The sequence below is a fragment of the Cydia splendana genome, chromosome 1 (genome assembly GCF_910591565.1).
Source record: "Cydia splendana chromosome 1, ilCydSple1.2, whole genome shotgun sequence".
NCBI classification, from domain to species: domain Eukaryota; kingdom Metazoa; phylum Arthropoda; class Insecta; order Lepidoptera; family Tortricidae; genus Cydia; species Cydia splendana.
The window spans coordinates 27,648,499-27,672,438 of NC_085960.1; the positions used below are offsets into that span (position 1 = coordinate 27,648,499).

The 23,940-nt window shown below is 40.3% G+C and overlaps 1 protein-coding gene and 1 long non-coding RNA gene across 2 annotated transcripts in view; both read right to left on the bottom strand.

Annotated features, from left to right (window-relative positions):
• Window positions 1-23,940, bottom strand: part of LOC134798037 (uncharacterized) — a 189,855-nt gene that overhangs the window by 93,378 nt on the left and 72,537 nt on the right. The window lies entirely within an intron of this gene.
• Window positions 9,612-19,670, bottom strand: LOC134797480 (ATP-dependent RNA helicase me31b). Its single transcript, XM_063769720.1, has 8 exons — window positions 19,545-19,670; window positions 18,904-19,131; window positions 18,743-18,824; window positions 18,372-18,578; window positions 16,992-17,163; window positions 15,076-15,226; window positions 14,096-14,291; window positions 9,612-12,142 (listed from the first exon to the last, which is right to left on the bottom strand). Exons 2-8 carry the CDS (start codon window positions 18,969-18,971, stop codon window positions 11,690-11,692), a joined length of 1,329 nt encoding a protein of 442 aa, XP_063625790.1. The 5' UTR covers window positions 18,972-19,131; window positions 19,545-19,670; the 3' UTR covers window positions 9,612-11,689.

A 23,940-nucleotide genomic window follows, 5' to 3' on the forward strand; every position in this document is an offset into this window, starting at 1 on the left:
GTTGTCGAGAGGTGAGTCTGCGGTAGCCAGATCCCGGTAATCTGTTCAGCAGGCCGCCGGCGTTATGACATTTTACACTTCCAACCTGCAGCATAGGTCCCGCTTTTGCGACTCCATTCTGGCCGGCCAATCAAGGCAAGCACAGAGGTGAGGGCCAGATGACAGGGCCCTCTGGAATAGGGGTCCGCGGTGTCGTCACTCACCGTCAGCTCGCCACAAGCTGCCCCCGCGGGACATTATTATTATTTGTATGTCTGTTCCATATCTCGGGACCATGGGGTCCCGGACCTTTGGGAGGCGTACGTGGGGCCGAAGCCAACAGCGCAGAGGCCCTTTAAGACACTTTAATCTAAAAGCAAGGGATGCACGTGGCGGATACCATCCCCGAACGCACAATGTGATACATCCGGAGATGGTCCCCGCCAGGTGCAAAGACTATTGCAGTGCAGTACTTTTGTGCTGCGATAGAAACTAAGGTCATAGGCTATTTGATTTGAATGTTGGATGGACTGGATATAGGGCTATGGGAGGAGACTAGCGGACACCTGCCGTGACAATCAGTCTCAAAATTGTATAAGACAGGTGGTGACTCGCCAACTCATTGAGTGGGCCCCGCAATGGCCGCACGCACAGTGCGACAACAGGGCAACACTTTGGAGTGGCTGTGAGGTTGTCGAGAGGTGAGTCTGCGGTAGCCAGATCCCGGTAATCCGTTCAGCAGGCCGCCGGCGTTATGACATTTTACACTTCCAACCTGGAGCATAGGTCCCGCTCTTGCGACTCTACTCTGGCCGGCCAATCAAGGCAAGCACAGAGGCGAGGGCCAGATGAAAGTGCCCTCTGAAATAGGGGTCCGCGGTGTCGCCACTCACCGTCAGCTCGCCACAAGCTGCCCCCGCGGGGTTATTATTATTATTATTGTGGTGTTGTGGGCCTTTGAGTGTCGCATTGACCAGCATTGATCTATTGTGACGGCCCTTTAAGTTCATTACTAATGCCCGTTGCATCCAGAAAGTTCCAGATTCTTTGGGCCGTAATGTTTTGTACCTCATAGGGTTGCACTACGTGTCGCCCTAGGTAGGTACTTCTTTTTGACATTAGTAGTCCACAAGAACAGAGAATGTGCATTGCAGTCTCCTCTGACTCCTGACAGAACCTGCATTTCGCATCTTGTTTCTTGCCAATTTGAAACATATGTTTGTTCAACTTGCAGTGTCCAGTCAGTATTCTGGTCACCGCGCAGGTTTTGTGCCTTTTGAGTCTTAAAAGCTCCTTAGCAGTTTTGCTGTTGAACCCTTTGATCGAGCTTTCGAGTGTTCTTGTCCTTTAACGAACTTCCACCAATCGATTGCTCTCGTTTTTTCTAAGTTGCTGAGCAGAGAATATGCATCTCGTTTTGTGCTTCCACAGAAGGGTTCTGGGCCGACCAGGGGTGTGTCTGCGCTCTTTCTAGCAAGTTCGTCCGCTTCTTCGTTTCCGTTAATGTCGGAGTGCCCTGGTACCTGGTACCCATCTAAGTGTAACTTTGTTGGAGTAAGCCAGTGCATTTAGGTTTGTTTTACAGTTCTGGACTAGTTTTGAGTTTGACTCAAGGGATTCTAGTGCCAGCGGAGCAGCCTGGCTGTCTGAGTTGATGTAGATAAGCTGGTGTCTTAGGTTTCTATCCAGGTTGATCTCCGCACATTTGTTGATGGCGAAGACTTCTGCCTGGAAGATTGAGGCCAGTGTGCCCATGCTGACGCTAGCTCTGAGCTTAGATCTCTCACCATAGATCCCACATCCTACATCATTGCCTTTCTGGGAAGCATCTGTATCTGTGGCTTCCCTCTTCGACGTACATTTGGTTGTTGATCCATTTGTCCCTAGGAGGTATTTCTACTGTGTACAGTTTGGTGAGATGACATTCGGTGTGCGTGTCATCAGTGGGCATGCTAAGGGCTCTATTCGCAAAAACCCAGGCCTTTAGATTGGTTAATGCCTGAGAGCGCCATTTTGGCCTGTTTAGCGTGCATATTCTGTAGACGCACTGCTTGGCCTCCTTTTGCACCTGCAAGTGGAGTAGTATGATGTCCAGCAGTGCATCTAGGGCCGCTCCCAGTAGGCGCCTGTTACTGTTAAACAAGCCGTGCGTTGCAGGCTGTTTAGAGTGTCTATTGCTGTCTTTTGGCTGGTTTTGTTACACCAGACTGCGGAGGCGTAGGTGACAATTGGCCTCACTACCGCTGTGTATAACCACATAGCAATTTGGATCTTAAGCCCCATCTTGCTCCTGCCATTCGACAGCATGACCACATGGCCATTTTCGCTGTTTGTATAATGTTTCTCAGGTGAGGGTTCCAAGTTAACTTTTGGTCAAAGGTGACCCTAGATACTTGACCTTTGCCGAGAACGGTATTATTTGTCCATTAAGTCTTGGTTTTGTGAGTTTATCGAGCTTCCGTTTCCTTGTGAATGGTTAAATGGCTATTACAGTCTTGCTCGGATTAATGGACAAGTCATTATCTCTACACCATTTGAATATTGTGTTTAGAGCTCCTTGCATTAGGTTGGATATTGTGTTGAGGCAAGGGCCTTTGACGATGACTACAAGGTCGTCGGCATATCCTTGTGTATCAAAGTCTTGGCCTGACATGATTGCAAGAAGTAAAACGCCTCCTTGTAGGCACCCTTTAGTGGTATAAAATGCATGCTCTATATACATATAGTATTGATGATCAGAGTGGCTACTCTGTTCGAGAGCATGCTATGTACCCATCTGGTGGTTTCGTCTACTCCCTTTGATTTCATACCATTGAGTATGGTCTCTGTGGGCGTATTGTCGAAAGCACCTTCAACATCAAGGAACGCACATAGAGCGGTTTGCTTTTCCTCTAGGGTTTTCTGCACGAAAATTATTTCGGCGACACGGCGGTTTTCAGTTGTGTCGCATGTTCCGGTGTAGGATTTGGTCTATGTTTGGGGACAGATTATAGCCCCTCAGCAACAGCCACCATGCCCTGCTGACTGGGGCTGGTCCAAACAACATGGTTATTGGGAGCCCATATGGACAAGCCTACCTGCGGCGGCTGCTGCTTGTTTAGAGCTTATCCGTAGCCGCTGTAAAACAAAATGCGCAGGGAGGTGCAACTGCGTTAAAAAAAACCTAAAATGTCTCTCTCTTCCTTCCTTGCGGCAATGGCGACCCCATCAACAATTCTTATCCGGATTATGAAATGCCCTTATGTGGCTCGCAAAGCCAAACTTTGTCTTGAAGATGCGGTCACACGATGCGCAATGGAGTTGTCCAGTCAAGTTGCGGGTGTATGTGTAGGAGGGCTTAGGTCGCGTCTTGCGGATATGACGCTTAGCATCCAGGTCTTCCAGACGCTGCTGCTCAAATTGAGCTACTTTCTTATGAACACTAGAACGCCATTCCGATCTTTGTAATGCAATGCCCTCCCAGCAGTCAGTCGGCATCCCGCAAGCGACGAGGTGGCGTTTAAGAACGTCTTTATGTCGCAGGTACTGGCCCCCCTGCTTCCGCTTTCCACAAGAGAGCTCTGAGTAGAAAACTGCTTTGGGCAGTCTCTCATTCTCCATACGCACGACATGGCCACACCACCTTAGCTGATGCTTCATGACCAGTGCTTCAATACCAGGCATCTCGACGCGACGTAAAACTTCCGTATTCGGTACCTTGTCTTGCCACTTTATACGTAAAATTGAGCGCAGACAACGTAGGTGGAAGGTGTCCAGTTTTTTCATGTCTGATTTATAGCTGCACCACGTTTCTGAGGCATAAAGCAGAGTGGGTATGATGATAGCTTTGTAAACCATAATTTTTGTGGACAGCTTCAAATCGTGCGACCTCCACACACGGTTGCTGAGCTTGCCAAATGCAGCAGCTGCATTGGCTATGCGTGATGGTATTTCAGACGCTAAGGTATTGTCATTGCGGAGTTGGCTTCCTAAGTACCTGAAACGTGGCACTTCTTCAAGAGCTTTGTTATCCAGATTGATACTGGAGTATTCCATGTGACAACCCCTAGGTGGTTGTACAAGAATTTGCGTTTTTGCCGCACTTATCACCAAGCCAAACTTACAGCATGACGCATGGAGAGAGTCCACATACGACTGGAGAGATTCTGCTGAATCAGCCATAAGGCAAACGTCATCCGCGTAAAGTATGTCCAATATCGAGTGCTTCGTGACTTTACTTTTGGCCCTAAAGCGCGACAAATCGAAAATGGACTTATCTGATCTGGAGCTAATTTCTATACGTCCACTACACGTTTTTGTCGCATCCTTCAGCACAGCAGCAAAGTATAGCGCAAAAAGGGTTGGCGCTAAGACACATCCTTGCTTCACACCGCACGTCACTGGAAATGTGTCTGAAAAATTCTCTTCATGACGAACTTTTGCCATCATATTCACATGGAATTGGCGTATTAAGTTTACGAATTTTTCAGGACAGCCAGTTTTCTTCAACACAACCCAAAGAGCATCTCGTGGCACCCTATCGAAGGCTTTTTCTAAGTCAACAAAGCACATAAACAGAGGACGATGTTGTTCTAGGCTTTTTTCTTGAATTTGTTTTACAACAAAGATTGCATCAATCGTACCTCTGTTTGGGCGAAAACCGCATTGGGTTTCTGGGAGCAGTGTCTCCGCAAGGAGGGACAAACGTTTGTTTATGATATGAGCTAAAACTTTTCCTGCAGTAGAAAGGAGGGAGATGCCTCTGTAGGAGCTACAGTCAGAAATATCACCTTTGCCTTTGTACAACTTGCAAATGGAGGCATCTTTCCAGTCCTGTGGGATAGCTTCGTACTCCCATATCTTCTTGACAAGATCGAATAGTCTGCCCTTAATGTTAGGTCCGCCGTATTTGTAAATTTCTGACGGTAAGCTGTCCACCCCTGGTGTCTTCGAGTTCTTTAATCTATTTATTGCTGCTGTGAATTCATCAAACAATGGAGGATCAGCAAGGTATTCTACGACGGGCAGATCTTCAAGTGCTTCTATGTATGACAAGTCAGTGGTCTGGGCTTCAGGATTGAGAACCTCCTTAAAATGCTCTGCCCAGCGCGCGAGAATATCGCACTGCTCAGTTAACCGGGAGCTCTTATCTTTGTTGAATATCGGCGCTATTTTCTGAGACCTTGGGCCGAAAATTGTTTGAAGGCACTCAAAGAATTTGCCAGTTTGATTAGTGTCTGCATACTTTTGCATTTCCGTTGCTTTCTCTGACCACCATTTGTCCTTTAAAGCACGCACTTTCAGTTTAAGATTTTGATGAGCCTTGTTTCGCTCAGCAGTAGGAGAATTACGCAAAGAGCGTCTATAATCTTCAACGAGTTTCCTGATCTCCACGTCTGAGTCATCGAACCAGTCTTGGTTTCTTTTTTGTGGTTTGCCAATTACTTGTGACGCACAATTATGTAAGGTAGTGGCATATGTGCGCCAATGTTCGTCAATAGATGCTGACTCTGAAACAGCAGATGCAACGGTACCAAAGGCATTATCCAGCTCCTGCCTCAGATCTTGATCATGTATTAGCCTTGCACACGGTAGCCTCGCTGGTGTTTTATGTGGAGCTCGACGTGGGATTGCAATATTTATTTTCAGTTTGGACCTAACAAGCCGGTGATCCGTCCAGCCCTGAGCGCCTCTCATGACTCGGGTGACAAGTACCTCAGACAAGTCTCTCCGCCGTACTATCACGTAGTCTAGGAGGTGCCAGTGTTTAGATCTTGGGTGCATCCACGTGGTTTTAAATTTTTCTGGCATCCGAAAGCATGTGTTTGTGAGGCAAAGGCCGAATTCTGCACAAAGAGTGAGAAGTTCCAACCCATTGGCATTACATTTCCCGACTCCATGACGCCCGAGGACCCCATCCCACAAACCATGTTCGGCGCCAACACGAGCATTGAAGTCGCCGAGCAGAATAATTTTATCGGCGGACGGTATTTTTTCAAGAATACTACGTAGTTCCTGGTAAAATTTAATCTTTTCTTCATCTGGAGATGGCAGTGTAGGTGCGTAAATACTAATGAGATGGATGTACTTGTTAGACGTCAGTTGAAGCCGTAGTGTGATAATTCTGTCGCTGACGCCCTTTGGAAGTTCCAAGAGAGACCTTGTCAATTGATTACGTATGGCAAACCCAACGCCATTTGCTGCCCGCTCTCCATGTGGTTTGCCGCTCCAGTAATAGGTGTAACCACCAAGCCGCTCACATAGCTCCCCTGAGCCATTGAGATGTGTTTCACTTATGGCAGCGATGTCTATGTTATATTTGTCCAGCTCCCTAGCAATGAGCCCAGTTTTCCTCTCGGGGCAAAGATTACGATCATTATCCAAAAGAGTTCTAACGTTCCAAGTGCCTATAATAAGATGTTTTTGAGTCTTGTTCAGGATTTTCTTTCGACCGCGTTAATTGGTGAACAGGTGACCGCGGTTTGCCACCTGTGCAGATGTGAGACGAACTATTTTTAGGCCACCTTTTCCAGGCCCCTCCCCGGATTGGGGAAAGCAGAGCGATCCTAAACAGGGCTGCTTTGTCGCCAGATGTGCTGCCGAACCAGTCCTCTCGTCTCAGTCGAGTCCCGGAGCGACCATCACCACCCGGCCGCCTAACGTGCAAGGCACCAACTAAGGCTCGGGCACACCATACCCTTACCCCACCACCAGTACCTCATCGCCGCAGGACTTCTCAGAAGCTCATAATCCATGAAACGTTGCCGGAGTCATCTGCGCGTGAATATATTTAAGTGGACGAGCAGTTGCGCTGGTGCAGATCCACTCTCTCGCCTTTGACCCCCTGCTGCCAATGGATCGGGTGACCGATACGACTGACTAGGGATGTAAGGTGCAGTGGTCGGCCGTATGTCACTAATAGTATCCTGACGTACGCCCGCTAAAGGCACACCACGAGTACCTTGCCTGACCGCTGTAGTTGCCGGTTGCGTTTGCCTATCGACGTTGCCCGCCTCCTACACCGACGAGGTCTTCAAGTGCTAATGCGGGGGATCACCCGACTTAAAGCTATGTCCGCCAAAGGCGTTCATAACACCCTCCACTAGGTTTCGCCCACGGGTCGACGTGGTTTACCAGGGTGTGGCCGCTGCACACGTAACAGCTACTTGGAGCCACTAGTGGAGATATTATGGAGAGTTGCAGACCAGGCAGCAACTGCCACCTGCAATCAGGCCGACCGGCAGTCCTGTAAAGGTACTACTGCTAACTACCCCAATACACCCCACCTAAAATGTACAGTCCCATGGGCATGTAATGGCAATTACGAACAATATATATCTTATTTTAACCCGCATTTTTTGTCAAACATCTCCTATGTTGTTTTTATCACATTTATAATACTTAACTCTATTAGCGAAAGTTTTCCCAACATCTTTATTTATATATTTAATTTATATTTGTATATATATCACGTCCAGAAGTAATTTATTAATGTAATCTACCACCAGAAGAATAACTTATCAGAAATCATCTAAACATACTTAAAAATCCTAAACGTTGCATACCACTCTTACAATGCAGGTACGCCGCGCGACACAAAACATTTTTTAACAGAGTTATGAAAAAAAATGTTTGACGAGTTTACTATTCTGTATAGTAGGAGAACTGGGCTATTCACAGGTATTTTTTTTCTAGAGCAAATCCTCATAGTATACATTTTGTAGAGGATTTTCAAAAAAAAAATCTAAAGATTTTTTTTTAATTTTAAATTTTTCGAATTTTTTGTATGGGTGAGTGAAAATTTAGTCACAGAAATGAATTCTTCATCCTCGAATTATACGAAAATGACACCAAACTTGATATAGTTGCGAGATGTATGCAGATATAAAGCTTAGAGTGAGGCGCGCCGGAGGCACTTTTACCCCCCCTCCCCTGCCCACCTACTGGGGGGAACCTCTTGGCAACCGGGCTTAATTAACTCAGATCACCCCCAGGAACACCTGTTCTAAGCGATTTGCTTTGTCTCCAAAATGCAAAGTCCCCTTAGAAAACGGGACCTTAGATCTCCTGCTAGTTCAAGAGGACCTCCAGAATCGCTGAAACGTCAAATTTGACATATCTATCTTACAAATATCTTTAAATTATTCATTCATTCTTTTAAAATTATGGCTTCAGCCCATTGGGGCTATTTCGCCAGTGTCAAGGTCGTAGTAGCAGGGTAAAACGATTGAAATTGTACGGTTAGTATGTACAGGACAGTGTACGGTGATTTAGCTCTTGTAAAGCGATAGCGGGCTTTACAAGAAACACGTGGACAACCGGCCGTTGACTCCAAAATGATGGTTAAACGTGCTTCAAGATAAATTCTCCATTCACTATAACACTTTAATAAATTAAATTTAATTAAATTTAATTTAATTTTTAATGTAATTAAATATGTGTAATTAAATATGTCTCCATTCACTGCACACTACCACATTAGTTTACTGTATAATAGGCTATCGATATTACACTTTAAACAATATTAATGAGCAAAAAACAAAGCAATTGATCCCGACGCGTGCCATCAAGATGGCGCTCGAACCGGAAGTCCATCTTTAAATTATCCGTATCGTAACTTGTTGAAGTCTAGTAGAAATCTAATTCATTTTCTGAATCGAGCCGAGTGACAGTTGCGTTTCGTTCGCAAAAAAATATGGTTGTCTGTAAAGTCGGTTTACGGCATGAATCTAGGATATACCTGGATCTCGCATGAGTGGTGGGGGTAACTGACAGAACGGGATAGTCTTATGTATCTTTCAGTAGGAGTAGCAGCGAAAGAGCTATTTTCTTTGTCCTTGTCACAGTCTCACATTTCATTTGTTCCCCACCTTTTTTAGGGTTCCGTACCCAAAGGGTAAAACGGGACCCTATTACTAAGACTTCGCTGTCCGTCCGTCCGTCCGTCTGTCACCAGGCTGTATCTCACGAACCGTGATAGCTAGACAGTTGAAATTTTCACAGATGATGTATTTCTGTTGCCGCTATAACAACAAATACTAAAAACAGAATAAAGTAAAGATTTAAGTGGGGCTCCCATACAACAAACGTGATTTTTGACCGATGTTAAGCAACGTCGGGCGGGGTCAGTACTTGGATGGGTGACCGTTTTTATAGATAATGGTACGGAACCCTTTGTGTGCGAGTCCGACTCGCACTTGGCCGGTTTTTTAGTATGGATAATGGTGGGCAACAAATGAATTCGGCCAATCAGTGTCGCATTTGCGTATGTTTTGTCCCTCACGGTGGCACGCGTATACCACTTCTATACAATCCTACCTTCTCTGGTTTACGGACGATAATTTTGCGTGATAACGTCATAACAAAACATTACCATGGAGATCTGTCCACAACGTGACACTTTTTCGTGCATGCTACCGGTGTTCATCGATTTATAAGACGTTATCACGTCTAAATGCGTACGGGTGTACGGGCTTCGCGTTCAAGTTTACGAAGGCTAGCGCCACTTGCACCATCCTACTAACCCAGGGTTAGCCGGTTAAACCGTTAACCCAATGTCAAATTGTACTGGTAACCATGGTAACTCCACGTTTAACCGGTTAACCCCGGGTTAGCGAATGATGCAAGTGGCCCGTGAATCATAACAACAAACATTTGGCGTGAAGAGTTTATTTTGGCCAATTTTCAACAATAATATATTTTTTTAATATCAAAAACAAAATCACAGAATTTTAATGACACTGCCACTGGAAAACACTAAATTTGCAAAATGCTAGTGTATAGATAATAATAAAGGCATGATTTGTTAAGTAAATAATTACATGAGTTATAAAAAAATCTAGATGATATGGTTAATAATTGTCAAATTGTCACTGGATGTTAAATTCAGTATATATTTTTTGTTAACTGATTCAAGGATACGGGCACTTTACGATCTATACATATTATTTGGACTATCTGTAACATATCGCCATCAAACATACATGACTTGATTCACGGCATTACTTAGCATATCGGAAGACCAAATCAAACCCATATTCAAATAGACCTAAAACATAGTCAGCAAGCAGATTATCACAGACGAATAGCTCCTATTGCTGCATCTTTCTTGTTTTGTTTCGCCTCTCTGTAACGGTTTGACCGTATGTATATACATTTACACTCATGTCAACAAAAAGCACTTTCTTTACAATCTCTTGTTTCATACTTATCATAACACATACCAGAGCTAACTATAATCATTTGTTGACTATGTTTTCGAAAGTAAAATTGCAACTATTAAATCTAATAGATACAAAAAATAGCGCAGTGAAGTATAAAATCAACAGTGGACTATTTTATCAAAGTATGTTCAGACTGTAGATATGAACATAGCACAACTCTTTTACACTTAAGTCAGCATTATTTATGTTAATAAAATTACAGTGACAGTTTCAAATTACAAATGTGAACATCAAATAGTACTATAATTCCTAGGCAGAACTCTGCAACAATATTGACAATTAAGATCAGGTACTAGCCGATTGGTCAAGTGTCCTCGGGCACAAGTCGTTGAAAGGCAGTGCCACACTAGGTATAGGAAATTATTTATTCCAAGTAATACTGAACACAGTTATTTTTTTTTTTTTCAATTTTACATTAAGCAACTTACTGACTGAAAATACAGACCAAACGTTTTAACTCTTCACTTGACATTCCCCATAATTAATTTCCCCAGAGAGTCAAAAATATCATGTTACTTTAATAATCAAAACTAAATACTCTCTAAATTAAAATTCCCCTAGACCAAGCAATGTACCGTGACTGCAAGCCGCAGCAGTACTGTTCATTGCCCAGCCTCGTTGAAGTCACAGTTTTATCTAAATTCAACAAAAAATTCATCCCCATAAGGTAAGGTAGGCGCCAGCTGCATCTATCATTTTCACCAATTTATTAATACAAGTCTTTCGGAATCACTTCATTTCTTGGCCCTTGTTATGTGAACATTTCTCTCAGAAACCAGAAAAAGAATTATAAAATAGATTTGATTTGTTCCATTAGACATGCCTACCAAACCTTACACCACCTTAAATTATCCTACTGTGACTTAGCTGCTTTACACTCGAAAATAATTTAATGACATTAATATGAAATATAAACACGGCTTGATGGTATAGACAATGTCCCAAGCAGACAAAGACAATGTCCTTGACACTGGTTTTTTTAAATCATTTATCACAATATTAATTTGACAGATCGGCAGAGCTAGACTGTTCATACTCACCCATATCACAGAATTAAGTTTTAAGAAATTCATTTGTAAAAGAAAACCGGCGCTAGCTCTACTGTACTAAATATGGGCAAGTATCCTCATCAACATCTGTCCAAAGTCTACCACAATTTATGTTAATTTCACTGACAAATCTAGGTAGACTCCCACAGATTCAGATAAATATTTTACGTTTTAACAATATAGGAATTCACGCACAGTATCCAATATGGACAAAGAACGTAGACGCCTCTCGCAAGTCCCGATGTTCGTTTTATATACACTTTAAAAAAGTAACCCATTTCAGGTTTAAAGTCTTATTTCACGATAAACTATTTACACGCACATTTCGTTACAATAAATTCATTACACTTTTTACAAATAAGTTTTTCGTTTTATATTTTTATAGTAATCCATTCACCAGTCAGTCGGCGGCGCTGGCACTAGCGGCGCGAGTAGCGACGGGCACGAGCGCGTCGCAGGTTACTTGTCCGCATCGTCTTCCTCGCTGGGACGCGCCACGTACAGCGCCGGGTCGATGACCTTCGGGATCGGCTTGATCTCCGTGCCCAGCTCCTGCTCGATGCGGTGCAGGGCGAAGCGGTCCTCGTACGTGATCAGGTTGATGGCGATACCGAGGTGGCCGAAGCGGCCCGAGCGGCCGATGCGGTGCAGGTAAGTCTCGGCCATGCGCGGGAAGTCGAAGTTGATGACGACGTTGACGGCCTGCACGTCGATACCGCGAGTGAACAGGTCGGAGCAGACCAGGTTGCGGCACAGGCCGGCGCGGAAGTCGTGGAACACGCGGTTGCGGTGCGCCTGCGCCATGCGCGCGTGGATGTAATAGCAGCAGTACCCCAGCTCCGTGATCTTCTTGGCCAGCAGCTCCACGCGCTGAGTTGAATTGCAGAAAATGATGGACTGGTTTATTTGTAACTGTAACAAAACAATGCAATAAGAATAAATCAAAGTGAAATTCAAAGTTTCACACCCTGTGGGCGCTCGCATCTTGACGGTAGCGGCAGCAGCACAAACAAAGTGTGAACACTACCTGCCTAAAGGCAACATTGCCCTGGTCTTAGCGGCCAAACCTAAACAGGCGGGTCCACACAAAACGAGCCCCCTCGCGAGGAAATTGCGGATTGAAGCAGCTCGGTCTGTGTAGGCGTGCCTCGGTTACATTGCCTCGAGCGAGGCACGTCTCCACCGACCGAGCTACTTCGCGCGGCAATTTCCTCGTGAGACGGCTCGTTCTGTGTGGATCCGCCTAATGAAATATCCTTCACACTGCAAGGGGCGTGACCGAAGCGCTAACGCGGTATGTTGCACTTACATCCCGCACTTGGACGCAGCACACCACGGCCTCGCTACCACCCCGCTCATGTCCCGCTGCGCTGCGTTGTAGTTGGCGACTTTAGGGAGCCTTTTGGCTAGTCTGTGATCAACTTGAAAGCCTGGAGTAGGTACTGCATGACAGTGCAAACGGAATTTAATCGGTTTTTCAATCCAGTTTTCCCAATTTAACTTTGTTTATTATGCACTTCATTGATTTTCTGATAGTGAAGATAACATTTAGTAGGGTTATCGAATATTGCTTATTTATCATTATATGTATTATGTTATCAGGAACCCACTATAATGGCAGTTTGTACAAACTTATTTACACCTATTTGCAGTATATCAATAAAAATTGGGTGAAAATAACTACAACATAAAATCAAGTTCAGTAACAGTAAAACTAAAAAATATGTTGTTGCACAAAGTGATTCAGGAAAAAAGCCATGACAATGTTTGCTTAGTTTAGTAAGCACTATTACTCGAGGAGAGGCTTAAAAGATTGTGGCCCCCCAACACTTGATTATGTTTTTCTAACTATTACTTCTTCATTTGGTATCCATTATTAGGCTTCCGTACCTCAACAGGAAAAAAACGGAACTCTTATAGAATCACTTGTGTGTCCGTCAGTCTGCCTGTCACAGTTTGCTAAGAATCTACTGGTCCAATTAAGTTGGAATTTGGTACACATACTAAGAAAGACGAACATGTAACGTATCTAAATAAAAGAAGTTTAAAGATAGGGGCTACTTTTAGGGGTAAATAAAAAACCGGGCAAGTGCGAGTCGGACTCGCGCACGAAGGGTTCCGTACCATAATGCAAAAAAAAAAAAACGAAAAAAAAGCAAAAAAAATAACGGTCACCCATCCAAGTACTGACCACTCCCGACGTTGCTTAACTTTGGTCAAAAATCACGTTTGTTGTATGGGAGCCCCATTTAAATCTTTATTTTATTCTGTTTTTAGTATTTGTTGTTATAGCGGCAACAGAAATACATCATCTGTGAAAATTTCAACTGTCTAGCTATCACGGTTCGTGAGATACAGCCTGGTGACAGACAGACGGACGGACGGACGGACGGACAGCGAAGTCTTAGTAATAGGGTCCCGTTTTACCCTTTGGGTACGGAACCCTAAAAAATAATTGCAAACTGTATCAATCACATGAAAGTGCTCATTGTGAGCATCTCAAATATAAATATTGTGTGACGTACGGAACCGTACTCATTTCCTCTAAAGTTAACTGGAAGAGAAAGAGATCTTATACAGGGATAAGTTCTGATTATTTGTATTTAATGAACTGTAACTGCATTTCTCCTATTTCTTTTTCGATGTAAAATAATCCATACACATACAGACATAGGGTGATTCGCCAGTAACTGGCCGGTTTTAGTAACTGGCCGCCCTAAACTATAAATGAATTCTAACTGGCCACCTTATACTAGAATGAATTCTATTTATTCATTTTTAGTTTAGGGCGGCCAGTTACTAAAAGTGGCCAGTTACTGGCGAATTACCCTATAAAGTACATAAATTAGGTTAATAATAACTCACCTTTGAAAATAGGGTATTTAAACAATGCACCTTCTGCCTCTCTTGTACAAATGCATAATATTGTGTGACTCCCTTCAGCGTGAGCTCCTCCATGAGGTTAATCTCGTACGGCTCCCTCAAGTGCTTCTCCATGAACTGCTTCACACTCAATGGGAATGTGGCAGAGAACAGCAAGATTTGGCGCTCTTTGGGTAATCTGCGAAAGTCGATTTAATTAGTAACCAGTACAGTAGTTTGTACAGTACAAAACCTAGGCTATCGCTAAATATAGTTCGTTTTTTTAGCATTAGAAATAAGGTAAACAATCTTGATGTCTTTTAAATGAAAAAAACACATTTTAAAAATATGTTACGGCAAATATGTAACAATTATGAATCTAATACAATCATTTATATTCTTCTGCTTTCATAAGTTATAGTTACTGATTTTTAAAAAGCGTTTTTCAATTAAAAGACATGTCAAGATCGCTTACCTTCTTTCAAGTTCTTTCTAATGCTAAAAAAAACGAACTATAGATATTCCATTTCTTTTTAAACAAATATATAAAGCTTGTTAAATGACAAAGGCTAACGTGTTTAAATGCTTTGATTTATAAAAAAACAAATTAGCATATGTGGCTTTCCATCAGAGAAAAGAGCTCCTACCTCTGAAGCATAAGGACCCTTTTCTGACAGAAAGCCACATAATATTGCTTTGCAATAGCCCTCCTACTTTCATGGCGGACAGGTATGTATGTAATAAATAACAATTTACTATCTGCGATTACTTTATCACACTGCCTTCTTTTTTTATAATTAAATTACTAAAAAGCAGATGAGGGTTGAATTTTATTTTAATTTATTGTAATATAGTGTATTTCTCTGATAAAGATAAATAAACATCCAAATACATGCAGGTTTGCTGTAACTTCCATGAGTCCAAATTTTCCTCTTGTGTCGTGTGTTGAGTGAGATTGTACTGTATATCAATGAAATACTGACCGTGAAATAACCATATCCAGCATGCCCTTGAAGTCCTGAGAAAGAAGTTTGTCGGCTTCATCTAGGACCAGCATCCGGCACTGGTCCATCTTAGCAACCTGCTTGTCCATGAGATCAATCATTCGGCCTGGCGTGGCAATAATCACTTGCACTGGAATAGTAAAAAACTATTAGAATATAATCACTACTTCAGTATGAAATATACCAACCATAATTAAGTTATCAGAACTGTTTTTTCTCACTTATAGAAAGTGAAGGGGAATCCAATAAATATCATCATAATAAAGTAGTTTCGATGCAGATGGTAAATCTACATACATACATATATAAACATAAAATATGCTTTGTAGGCTAGGCCTGTGACTTCTAAGCTTAGAAATCTTTAATCTGGCCCCCACTCCCTATCTTACCAGGATGGTTCCGGGTATAAAAGGATCCTGTATAAATACTGTTTAGTTTTGCAAACAAGGTTCTAAACATACAACTTACACTTCTATAAAAGTAGTAAGGTACATAATAATAATAAAAATTCTGTTCTATTTGTATTCACAGTGGAAATAAAATCCTGTTGGGCCTGCCTGGCTTGTATGCTACCTAACATTCATACATAACCAATTAACCACAAAAAGTGAAGTTTTAAAACTATTTGCTTCAGGTATTTATAAAGAGTGTAGGTAGAAACAATACCAACTGATAGGTAGGTATCAGTATCAATGGTATAGTATTATTGACTTAATAAACAAGTCACACGTTTTGTTTGTTTGTTTACATTTCTTGAACTAACTTAAAAGATTTATGGCCTATTCCCATTCATCTACACCAGATTGTGCCCAATGGGAACAAATGGTATAAAAATATTCCATTTGATAACACTACAACAATATCAAAACTCTTTAGTTTTTGCAACTTTTCCTATAATAGTACATTGTAGGAGAGGACGGAAAACCGCTAAAAGATGGACGAGTGAGTTTGAGGGCCGACACGTCAGTGGAGGCCCTCAAATAATACGAGTCCATCTTTAGCGTTTCCGGCCGAGGCATTACATAGTTAGTGCTTTTCACGACTACTGCGAGGAAATAAGAAAACATTTGCATAACTATAAGTACTAGCCCGCGATTTCTCTGGTAGCAAATTACTAGCCACTGCCTGTGCTGTCTCTTGAATTTCGGTAGGCGTCAGCGTGAGAATATCATTTTATTCACTAGAACTCATTTTTATAGCGAGCGTAGATACGTGTTTCTTGTATTTTTAGTCAATCACAATTTGCACTATCCAATTCAGTGAGTATTTTCCGATCCCGCCTTTTTTACTTTTTTTATCAATTTTAAGAGGCGTTTTTCTGTTGTTTGCTTCAAACCGACTCTAAACTTAGAAGCGTTTTTGCTAAAAAACCACAAACAGCTACAAAAGTAAAAAACGCCTTAAGCGTGAATCGAATTTTTTTTAAACAAGAAATTGGTCCTATAAATAACCTAATTTTATTTTTGAAGGAAAAAGTTGCGCCAAAAAAGACCTTTTATTGATTTTTATGTTTTAAATGATACTCATTGCTGTAGCGAACCGTCACCAATGACAGATGATAATAACAATGAAACATTGTAGTAGTGGTGATTCAGGTGCTACAGCTATTGCCTACTTCCCAGCTTGGTTTTAGATCATCTATTGCCATATTTCCGAACAGTGGCGTGAAAAATATTCATTTAATCAAGTGAAACCCAATAATTATTTGAACTAGCTTTCAATCAAAACCAAAATTTCTCAAATTGGTCCAGCCTTTTTGTAATGGGTACATAAAAAAGATTTCTAAGTGATCAATTATTTAAGAAATGTTTTGTGAAATTGAAGATCTATGGAATGTATAGTTTTAGGAAGAAGGGAAATAAACTTTGAACAATTTAAAATGTTGAAATTCTTACCATTTTGATAAATACGCATAATATCATCTCTGAGGTTGGTCCCTCCTGTAGTAACCATCACGCGTATGTCTGTGTGTTTTGCCAGTTCAATGCAAATTTGTGATGTCTGAAGTGCTAACTCTCTAGTTGGTACCACAATTAAAGCTTGAATAGCGTCTTTTTTAGGATCAACCTAAAAAAATATTAAGAACTATTAGACTAGAGAAGGTATATTATGATAACAACTTAACAAATACTGTTTGAATCAGAACTGTTTTTTCTCATTTATAAAAAATGAAGGGGAATCCAAAAGTATCATCATTTAAAATAGTCCATAAAACATTTGCACAGGAACAGTACAAGTTCTATATTACATACATGGATAATAATACAAAAAAACAAGCATAGGTACTTGCTTGTAATGCTACAATTTGATTCACCAAAGCTAATAAGAATTAAATTAATTTAAATGACTTCCTTAGAAGTGACGGAATGTCATATCAATCTGCAAAAGTATAAGAACTGTGGAACATCTAAAAGATGGGATAAATAAAAAAGGTTTTAATCAATATTTAATTCTTGATATAAGCTTATCACAGACTGTATTTTTCATTCAATAGTCAACTAGTAATACTCATTGAGATAATTCTGTTTTATCACAAAATTCCTATGGCCACCTCCAGTGTGCATCATCAGATCACCTTAATTTTTATATTGCAATAGACTAAAACAATGAAAAATACTGCACAAATCCTAATACCTGTAGCAACGAAAAAGATGCAAAGTATTTATTAAGATGAAATTAAACAGGAATAAGTTTTTGGCAAAAATTTCATTTTTGGTACAAGCTTTTATCGCTGACTGTACTTTTCTTACGACAGACAACTAATACTCATTGAGACAATTCTAAAAACCCCTTACACAATTAGATTGCGTTGTTTCATCACAGAGTTCCTGTGGCCACCTCCTGTCTCCATCATCAGATCAGCTTGATGGTACCATAATATTGCATTGTCATCCGATTTATACATGCATGCAAAATTTCAGCTCAATCGGAAACCGGGAAGTGGATCAAATTTAACCCCCTACTACATGTAATAAAAAATATTTGTTTAAATTTGAACTTTAATAGCTGTCAATAGAGTTGAATATCATATCCACCATATATGGATTTGTATGCGGTAAAGGGTTAACTTGCAAGATTTGATTACAGACAGACAGACTGACAATGGTCAGGTGAAACTAAATAAAAGCTTGTAAAAATAATATGAGTCAGTCACCCTTTCTAATATTTGCCTCATCCTATGGTAAATATAGACATTGTTGGTAGGGTGGCGGATTTCAAGGCTGCCTACCTTATACATAAATTTATTATGACAAATGATTGTGATACAAATTTACCTGTTCTAAAACTGGAATACAATAAGCTCCAGTCTTGCCTGTACCATTTTTGGCTCGAGCGAGCACATCTTTACCACTAAGTGCAATGGGGATTGAAGCCTCTTGAATAGGGGACGGTTTTTCCCATCCCTTCTCAAAAATGCCCATCAGCAGCTCTCGTTTTAAGCAGAACTCTTCAAACTCATTACCTCTTGTATCAGTGACATCCTAAAAATAGAAATACAATTAACAAGCTATATAGACTTTGGTTAATTTTAGTTCATTTTGATTACGAGATAATGTTACAGTGGCATTTTCTTAGTCACATTAGCACCAAGTGCCAAGTGCACGCACGATTATTTTGTAGTAGGTAGGTAAAGAAAATCACTTACACTAGTTCTTATTCTTCTATCTTTTGGGGGTATTTTTAATTTTGATTTCCAACCGATGTCGTCGACAGTTTTATCGACGTCTCTGAAAATTTAAACAAACGGATAAGCATATAAATTTTCCGTTATATGACAACGAACGCAACAAAGGAAAGTGTACAGACCCCTTATTCTGATTGCTCATACTGTTACCGACGTGATTACTTGAACTAATTCTATTTTCGGTCATCATTTTGCCAAACTATCCCACTTAGGGGTAATTAAAATTAGAAACTGATCACAATTATTTTTTGTTCAAGTCCGACACTAAACAAAATTTATTACAAGTCACTTTTAGATACATAAGCTATTTGAGAAGTTTATCACGTTCACCAAGTTAAGTCCAGGAATATCTGAAACAAGTCATAAACGTTATCAACTACATAACGCTACTTCAAATTAGATTAGAACCGAACAAGACGCGTCAACAATCAAGATACCTATAAATACAATCTAAATGTTATTGACGCAAAATATCAATACAAATTGTTAACTGACAACTATTACATTAAAGGGATAGTATTATATGCATAAAACGAATTAGTAAAACACTAATAAACACTAGGCTTACGATGAAGAAGATTTAAAGCGATTCAATAGTGCAAGTTGTAAATTTCGTCTTAAAATTTTAATATGGCCGCCGGCCAGTGGCATCCAATATAGTTAAAATTATTACAGTAGACTTTAATTAAAGGAGACTAGATTAATTATCATAATGTGTTAGAAAGTACGCTTTCTCTCGTGACCAATAATAAACAAACGTTACCTTGATAAAACTTTACAAAAGACGACGACACTCGATACTCGACGACGACATCACAGTAACAATTCACCAAAGACAAGATTATATTTTTTGAAAACTGACAACAATCTGTTTACCATAGAGACCTAGGGTTGCCCGTGCTCTAAAAACTTTTTGCACCGTAGTCTTATAGTCGGTTTAGACTCTCGCGCGAGCCACGAGACGAGCCGCGAGCCGCGCCACGAGACGCGAGTGTGAACGGTAGGCTCGTGACTCGTCTCGCGGCCCGGCTTGCGCTCGCCTGGCTCGCGTGGAGGAGCGGTTTTTTGGGCACGAGTCAAAGGGGCTCGCGCGGGACGCGCGCTTGCGTTCACACTCGCGTTCGACTTGTCATTCGATTATAAACCTTATGCCGTGCCGTTAGTGTTTAAAATATATTAGCTCGACGAGCTTACGAGCCATGAGACGAGCCTCGAGCCGAGCCACGAGGCGAGAGTGTAATCATTAGCTCGACGGGCTCATGCGCTCAAGGCCACTCGAGGCAAGCCACGAGACGCGCCGCGAGACGAGCCGCGAGCCGAGAGTCTAAACCGGCTATTAGAGGATATAACCAAGAGGGGAACGCCTGTTAATGGCGGCTCCATTGTTAATTACTCCGAGACCGTAGTGGTCAACCTGATTTTTTATCCAAATATAACGGCCTTTCCAAACATCATTGATAATCATAATACTTAAGCAAAATAATCATCTAAAGTCGCATGCCATTTGTTGCAACGTCTGTAGACTCCTTAACTTATTATTTACCCCGGCTACTCACTACGTAACGGCTACGTAACGATAAATCGTAGCGATAAAACTGAGGGGCTACCGCGAAAACCGAAATTCGCAAATTGCGGGGATCTTTCTCTTTTACTCCAATGAAGGCGTAATTAGAGTGACAGAGAAAAATGCCCGCAAATTGCGAACTTCGGTTTTCGCGGTAACCGCTCTGTGCAGTCCGATTTGCGCAGTTTTATCTACCGTGTGTATGTCAAATCGTTACGATAATCGACAACGATTGGTCTAAGATCCCACGATCCCGTTTCTATAGTCGACCTTCACCAATCTGTCTGACGGATGAAACTATGAAAATATGAAAGAAAATATGTCCCTGAACATAAAAAAATAGGGTTGCCTAAAGAAATCCGGTCAAGGCTATTTTTAATAAATTTTTGAAAAAAAATTTTTTTCTTCAAATTTCACCGATTTGTCTGACAAACGAAATAAGTTCCAATGGAAAGTATAGAACTTGTACAACATAAATCAACTAGGTTGCCTATCTTTTTCCGGTCACTATTATGTGGTTGCCATGTTTAAACAGGTGCGTTTTTATCGAAAATTGCACTCTACTGTCTGACGCTTGAATTATACATCAAAATGTTGGTAATTTTATTGCGAATACAGTGGCATAGGGTTGCCTGCGAAAATCCGGTCACAAATAAGGGTTGCCAGGCTTTTAAGTAAAATAAGAAGGGAAGACTTTTACCGATAGGGTAAACCCTCCAGTGAATGAACACCCCCCAGTGATTGAACAAAATCACGTTTTTTGTCTAAAATAAGAAATATAGCAATTTCTACCAATTGTCGTATTTTTTTACTTATTAACGACTCTATTTCCTATGCAATGGCAACCCGCGATAAATTTATTTTCGATCAGTTTGAATGTGACTAGTGTTTGAAGTTTACGTGTTTCTGGTATTGAAGTTTTGTATGTAAAAATTAAATCCCAGATAAGAACAGTGTACGTTTGGAGCAACATATGAAGTGCTTATTTAATGTTTACCTGTACAAATTTAGGTTTTTTGGTTAGATTAAGAGTTAAACCTTCAATAAATGTACAGTTTGTCAGCGTATTATGTGATTAAGTCTTTATTTTTTATAGTTCCATTACTGGCTTATCAAATGTTCTGAAACCAGTAAATGAACGGTGTGTTCATTTACTGGTGTCGTCTAGATATAATTTTTTTTCTAAATTTATATGTAAACGAAATGGTATTTAGCTTGTTTTTTGTGATTCTGCATAGAAAACGATTCTGATTCTTTCAGCCAGTATTGGAACAAACCAAATTTCTATAGTCCATTTACTAGATTTTTCATGCCTATGTATGAACAATACAAAATTTGGCATGTTCATTTATTAGATTTCTACTAATTCTATGTATAAACACTGTAACCACGAACAATGCAATAACAAGTTTATTATTTTAAGCATTATTTGCTGAGCCTGACCTTTTTACATCAAAATATGCACGTTATTTCTTGATTTCAAGATTTATTCTCTTTTTATTATTAATATATATGTAACAGGTTTCTGTGTTATATGTGAAAAACCATCATTTTATTACATTCTAATATGTTTGAATTAAATATGGAGGGGATATAAAGATATTACCGCTTTCGCTATACCTACTAAAATAGAGCTGGAAACAGTTTTTGTGTTAAAAATGATTTTTTAATGCTGATTAAAAAGATCTAAATAATGTTCATTCACTGGGTTTTGTGGTGTTCATTCACTGGATTTTATGTTCATTCATTAGGTTTTTGGGTAGTTTTTGATAAATTTTGCTATTACTCAAAAACTATAAAAGTAATAAATAATCGCAGAAATTACTTTCTTATTTATTAAATGAGGATTCATTAAATTGCAATTCATTATTCCAATTATTAATGAATGCTGAGAAATGATTTTTCAAACTTGGAAAATTGCTTAAGTGTTCATTCACTGGAGGTCTTACCCTAGCTCATAAACGGCTTAACCTATCAAGTTTGTTTTAATTTTGTTTGAATAAGTTTTTTAAGCACTATTTTTATGATTTTTTTCATATTTTTTGGATCAATGGTTCAAAAGTTAGAAGGAATACCCGTATTTTGTTCTTTCTAAATTTTTATTTCCAAAACGGTTAACTTTATCAAAAAATATTGTTTGCAGACCCCTATTTATTTTTAAAGACCTATCCAACGACACCCCACACTGTAGGGTTAAAACGGTAAAAAAAAAATCACGTACTTTTTGATTATTTCAAAGCGATTATTTCCGAAAAAATTCACTTAATCAAAAAATGTTATTCTAAGACCGCTATTTATTTTAGAAGACCTATCTAACGATATCCCACATCGTAGGGTTGAAGTGAAAAAAAAAACTCATATACATTTTGTATCGTAACAAGCGTTTTTTTTTCGAAAATGTTCACTTTGTCAAAAAATGTTTCTTGAACACTCTTATTCATTTTAAAAGACCTATCCAACGACACCCCACACTGTAGGGTTAAAACGGTAAAAAAAATCACGTACATTTTGATTATTTCAAAGCGATTATTTCCGAAAAAAATCACTTAATCAAAAAATGTTATTGTAAGACCCCTATTTATTTTAGAAGACCTATCTAACGATATCCCACATCGTAGGGTTGAAGTGAAAAAAAAAAAACTCACATACATTTTGTTTCGTAACAAGCGATTTTTTTCGAAAATGTTCACTTTATCAAAAAAGGTTGAAACAAAAAAAAAACGCCACACATTTAGTTTCTTTCGAAGCGTTTAATTCCGAAACTTTTCACTTTATCAAAAAATGTTAATAGAAAACCCCCATTTATTTTCAAAGACCTATCCAACGACACCCCACATTATAGGGTTGAAACGATGTAAAAATATTCACACACGTTTTGTGTCTCTTAAAGCTATTATTTCCAAAAATATTCACTTTATCATCAATGTTAAGCGCCCTCCAGACTATGCGCGTGAATCGCGGGCGAAGCCGCGAACGCGAGTGTGGCGTCGATTTCGCAGATTGTTCACGCCTTCGCGCCTTGTTCTCCGTTTTTTGTCGGTATTTCGGCCCGCGTCAAAGGAGACGCGAAGCGCGAACTTGCAAGACTCCACATTACACAATATTTTGGCTCCTCTGTGGCAAGATAAATATTAATTATATTATGATATATTATATTAAACAGCCATATTTTACGGTTTTACAATAAAACAAAATGGAAAAACAGCTAAATCACGTATGATGATGATGATGCCATAGATAACTAACAGTTAAACTCGATCAGCTGATGCTTTTCCGCCATATTGCCGCAAACCTAACTGCGAAATCGCCGTGAAGCGTGCGAGTGTGGAGTCATACGTCAACTTCTCGATATGTTCGCTCCGCGACGTCGCGCCGCGATTCACGCACATAGTCTGGAGGGGGCTTTAGGTAGTAGTTAGATAGGTATTTTAAAATAAATAGGGGTCTTAGAAAAACATTTTTTGATTAAGTGAATGTTTTCGGAAATAATCGCTTTGAAAAAATCAAAATGTACTTACGTGATTTTTTTTTACCGTTTTAACCCTACAGTGTGGGGTATCGTTGGATAGGTCTTTAAAAATAAATAGGGGTCTGC

What these genes read in the sequence shown, in the direction of transcription:
- LOC134797480 (XM_063769720.1), bottom strand. Translation starts at nt 18,971, where the DNA reads ATGATGACCGAAAATAGAATTAGTTCAAGTAATCACGTCGGTAACAGT. An exon ending in ATGAGCAATCAGAATAAGGG is followed by an intron (nt 18,825 to 18,903) that starts GTCTGTACACTT and finishes TTAAATTTTCAG; the next exon opens with AGACGTCGATAAAACTGTCG. An exon ending in GTATTCCAGTTTTAGAACAG is followed by an intron (nt 17,164 to 18,371) that starts GTAAATTTGTAT and finishes ATATTTTTTTAG; the next exon opens with GTTGATCCTAAAAAAGACGC.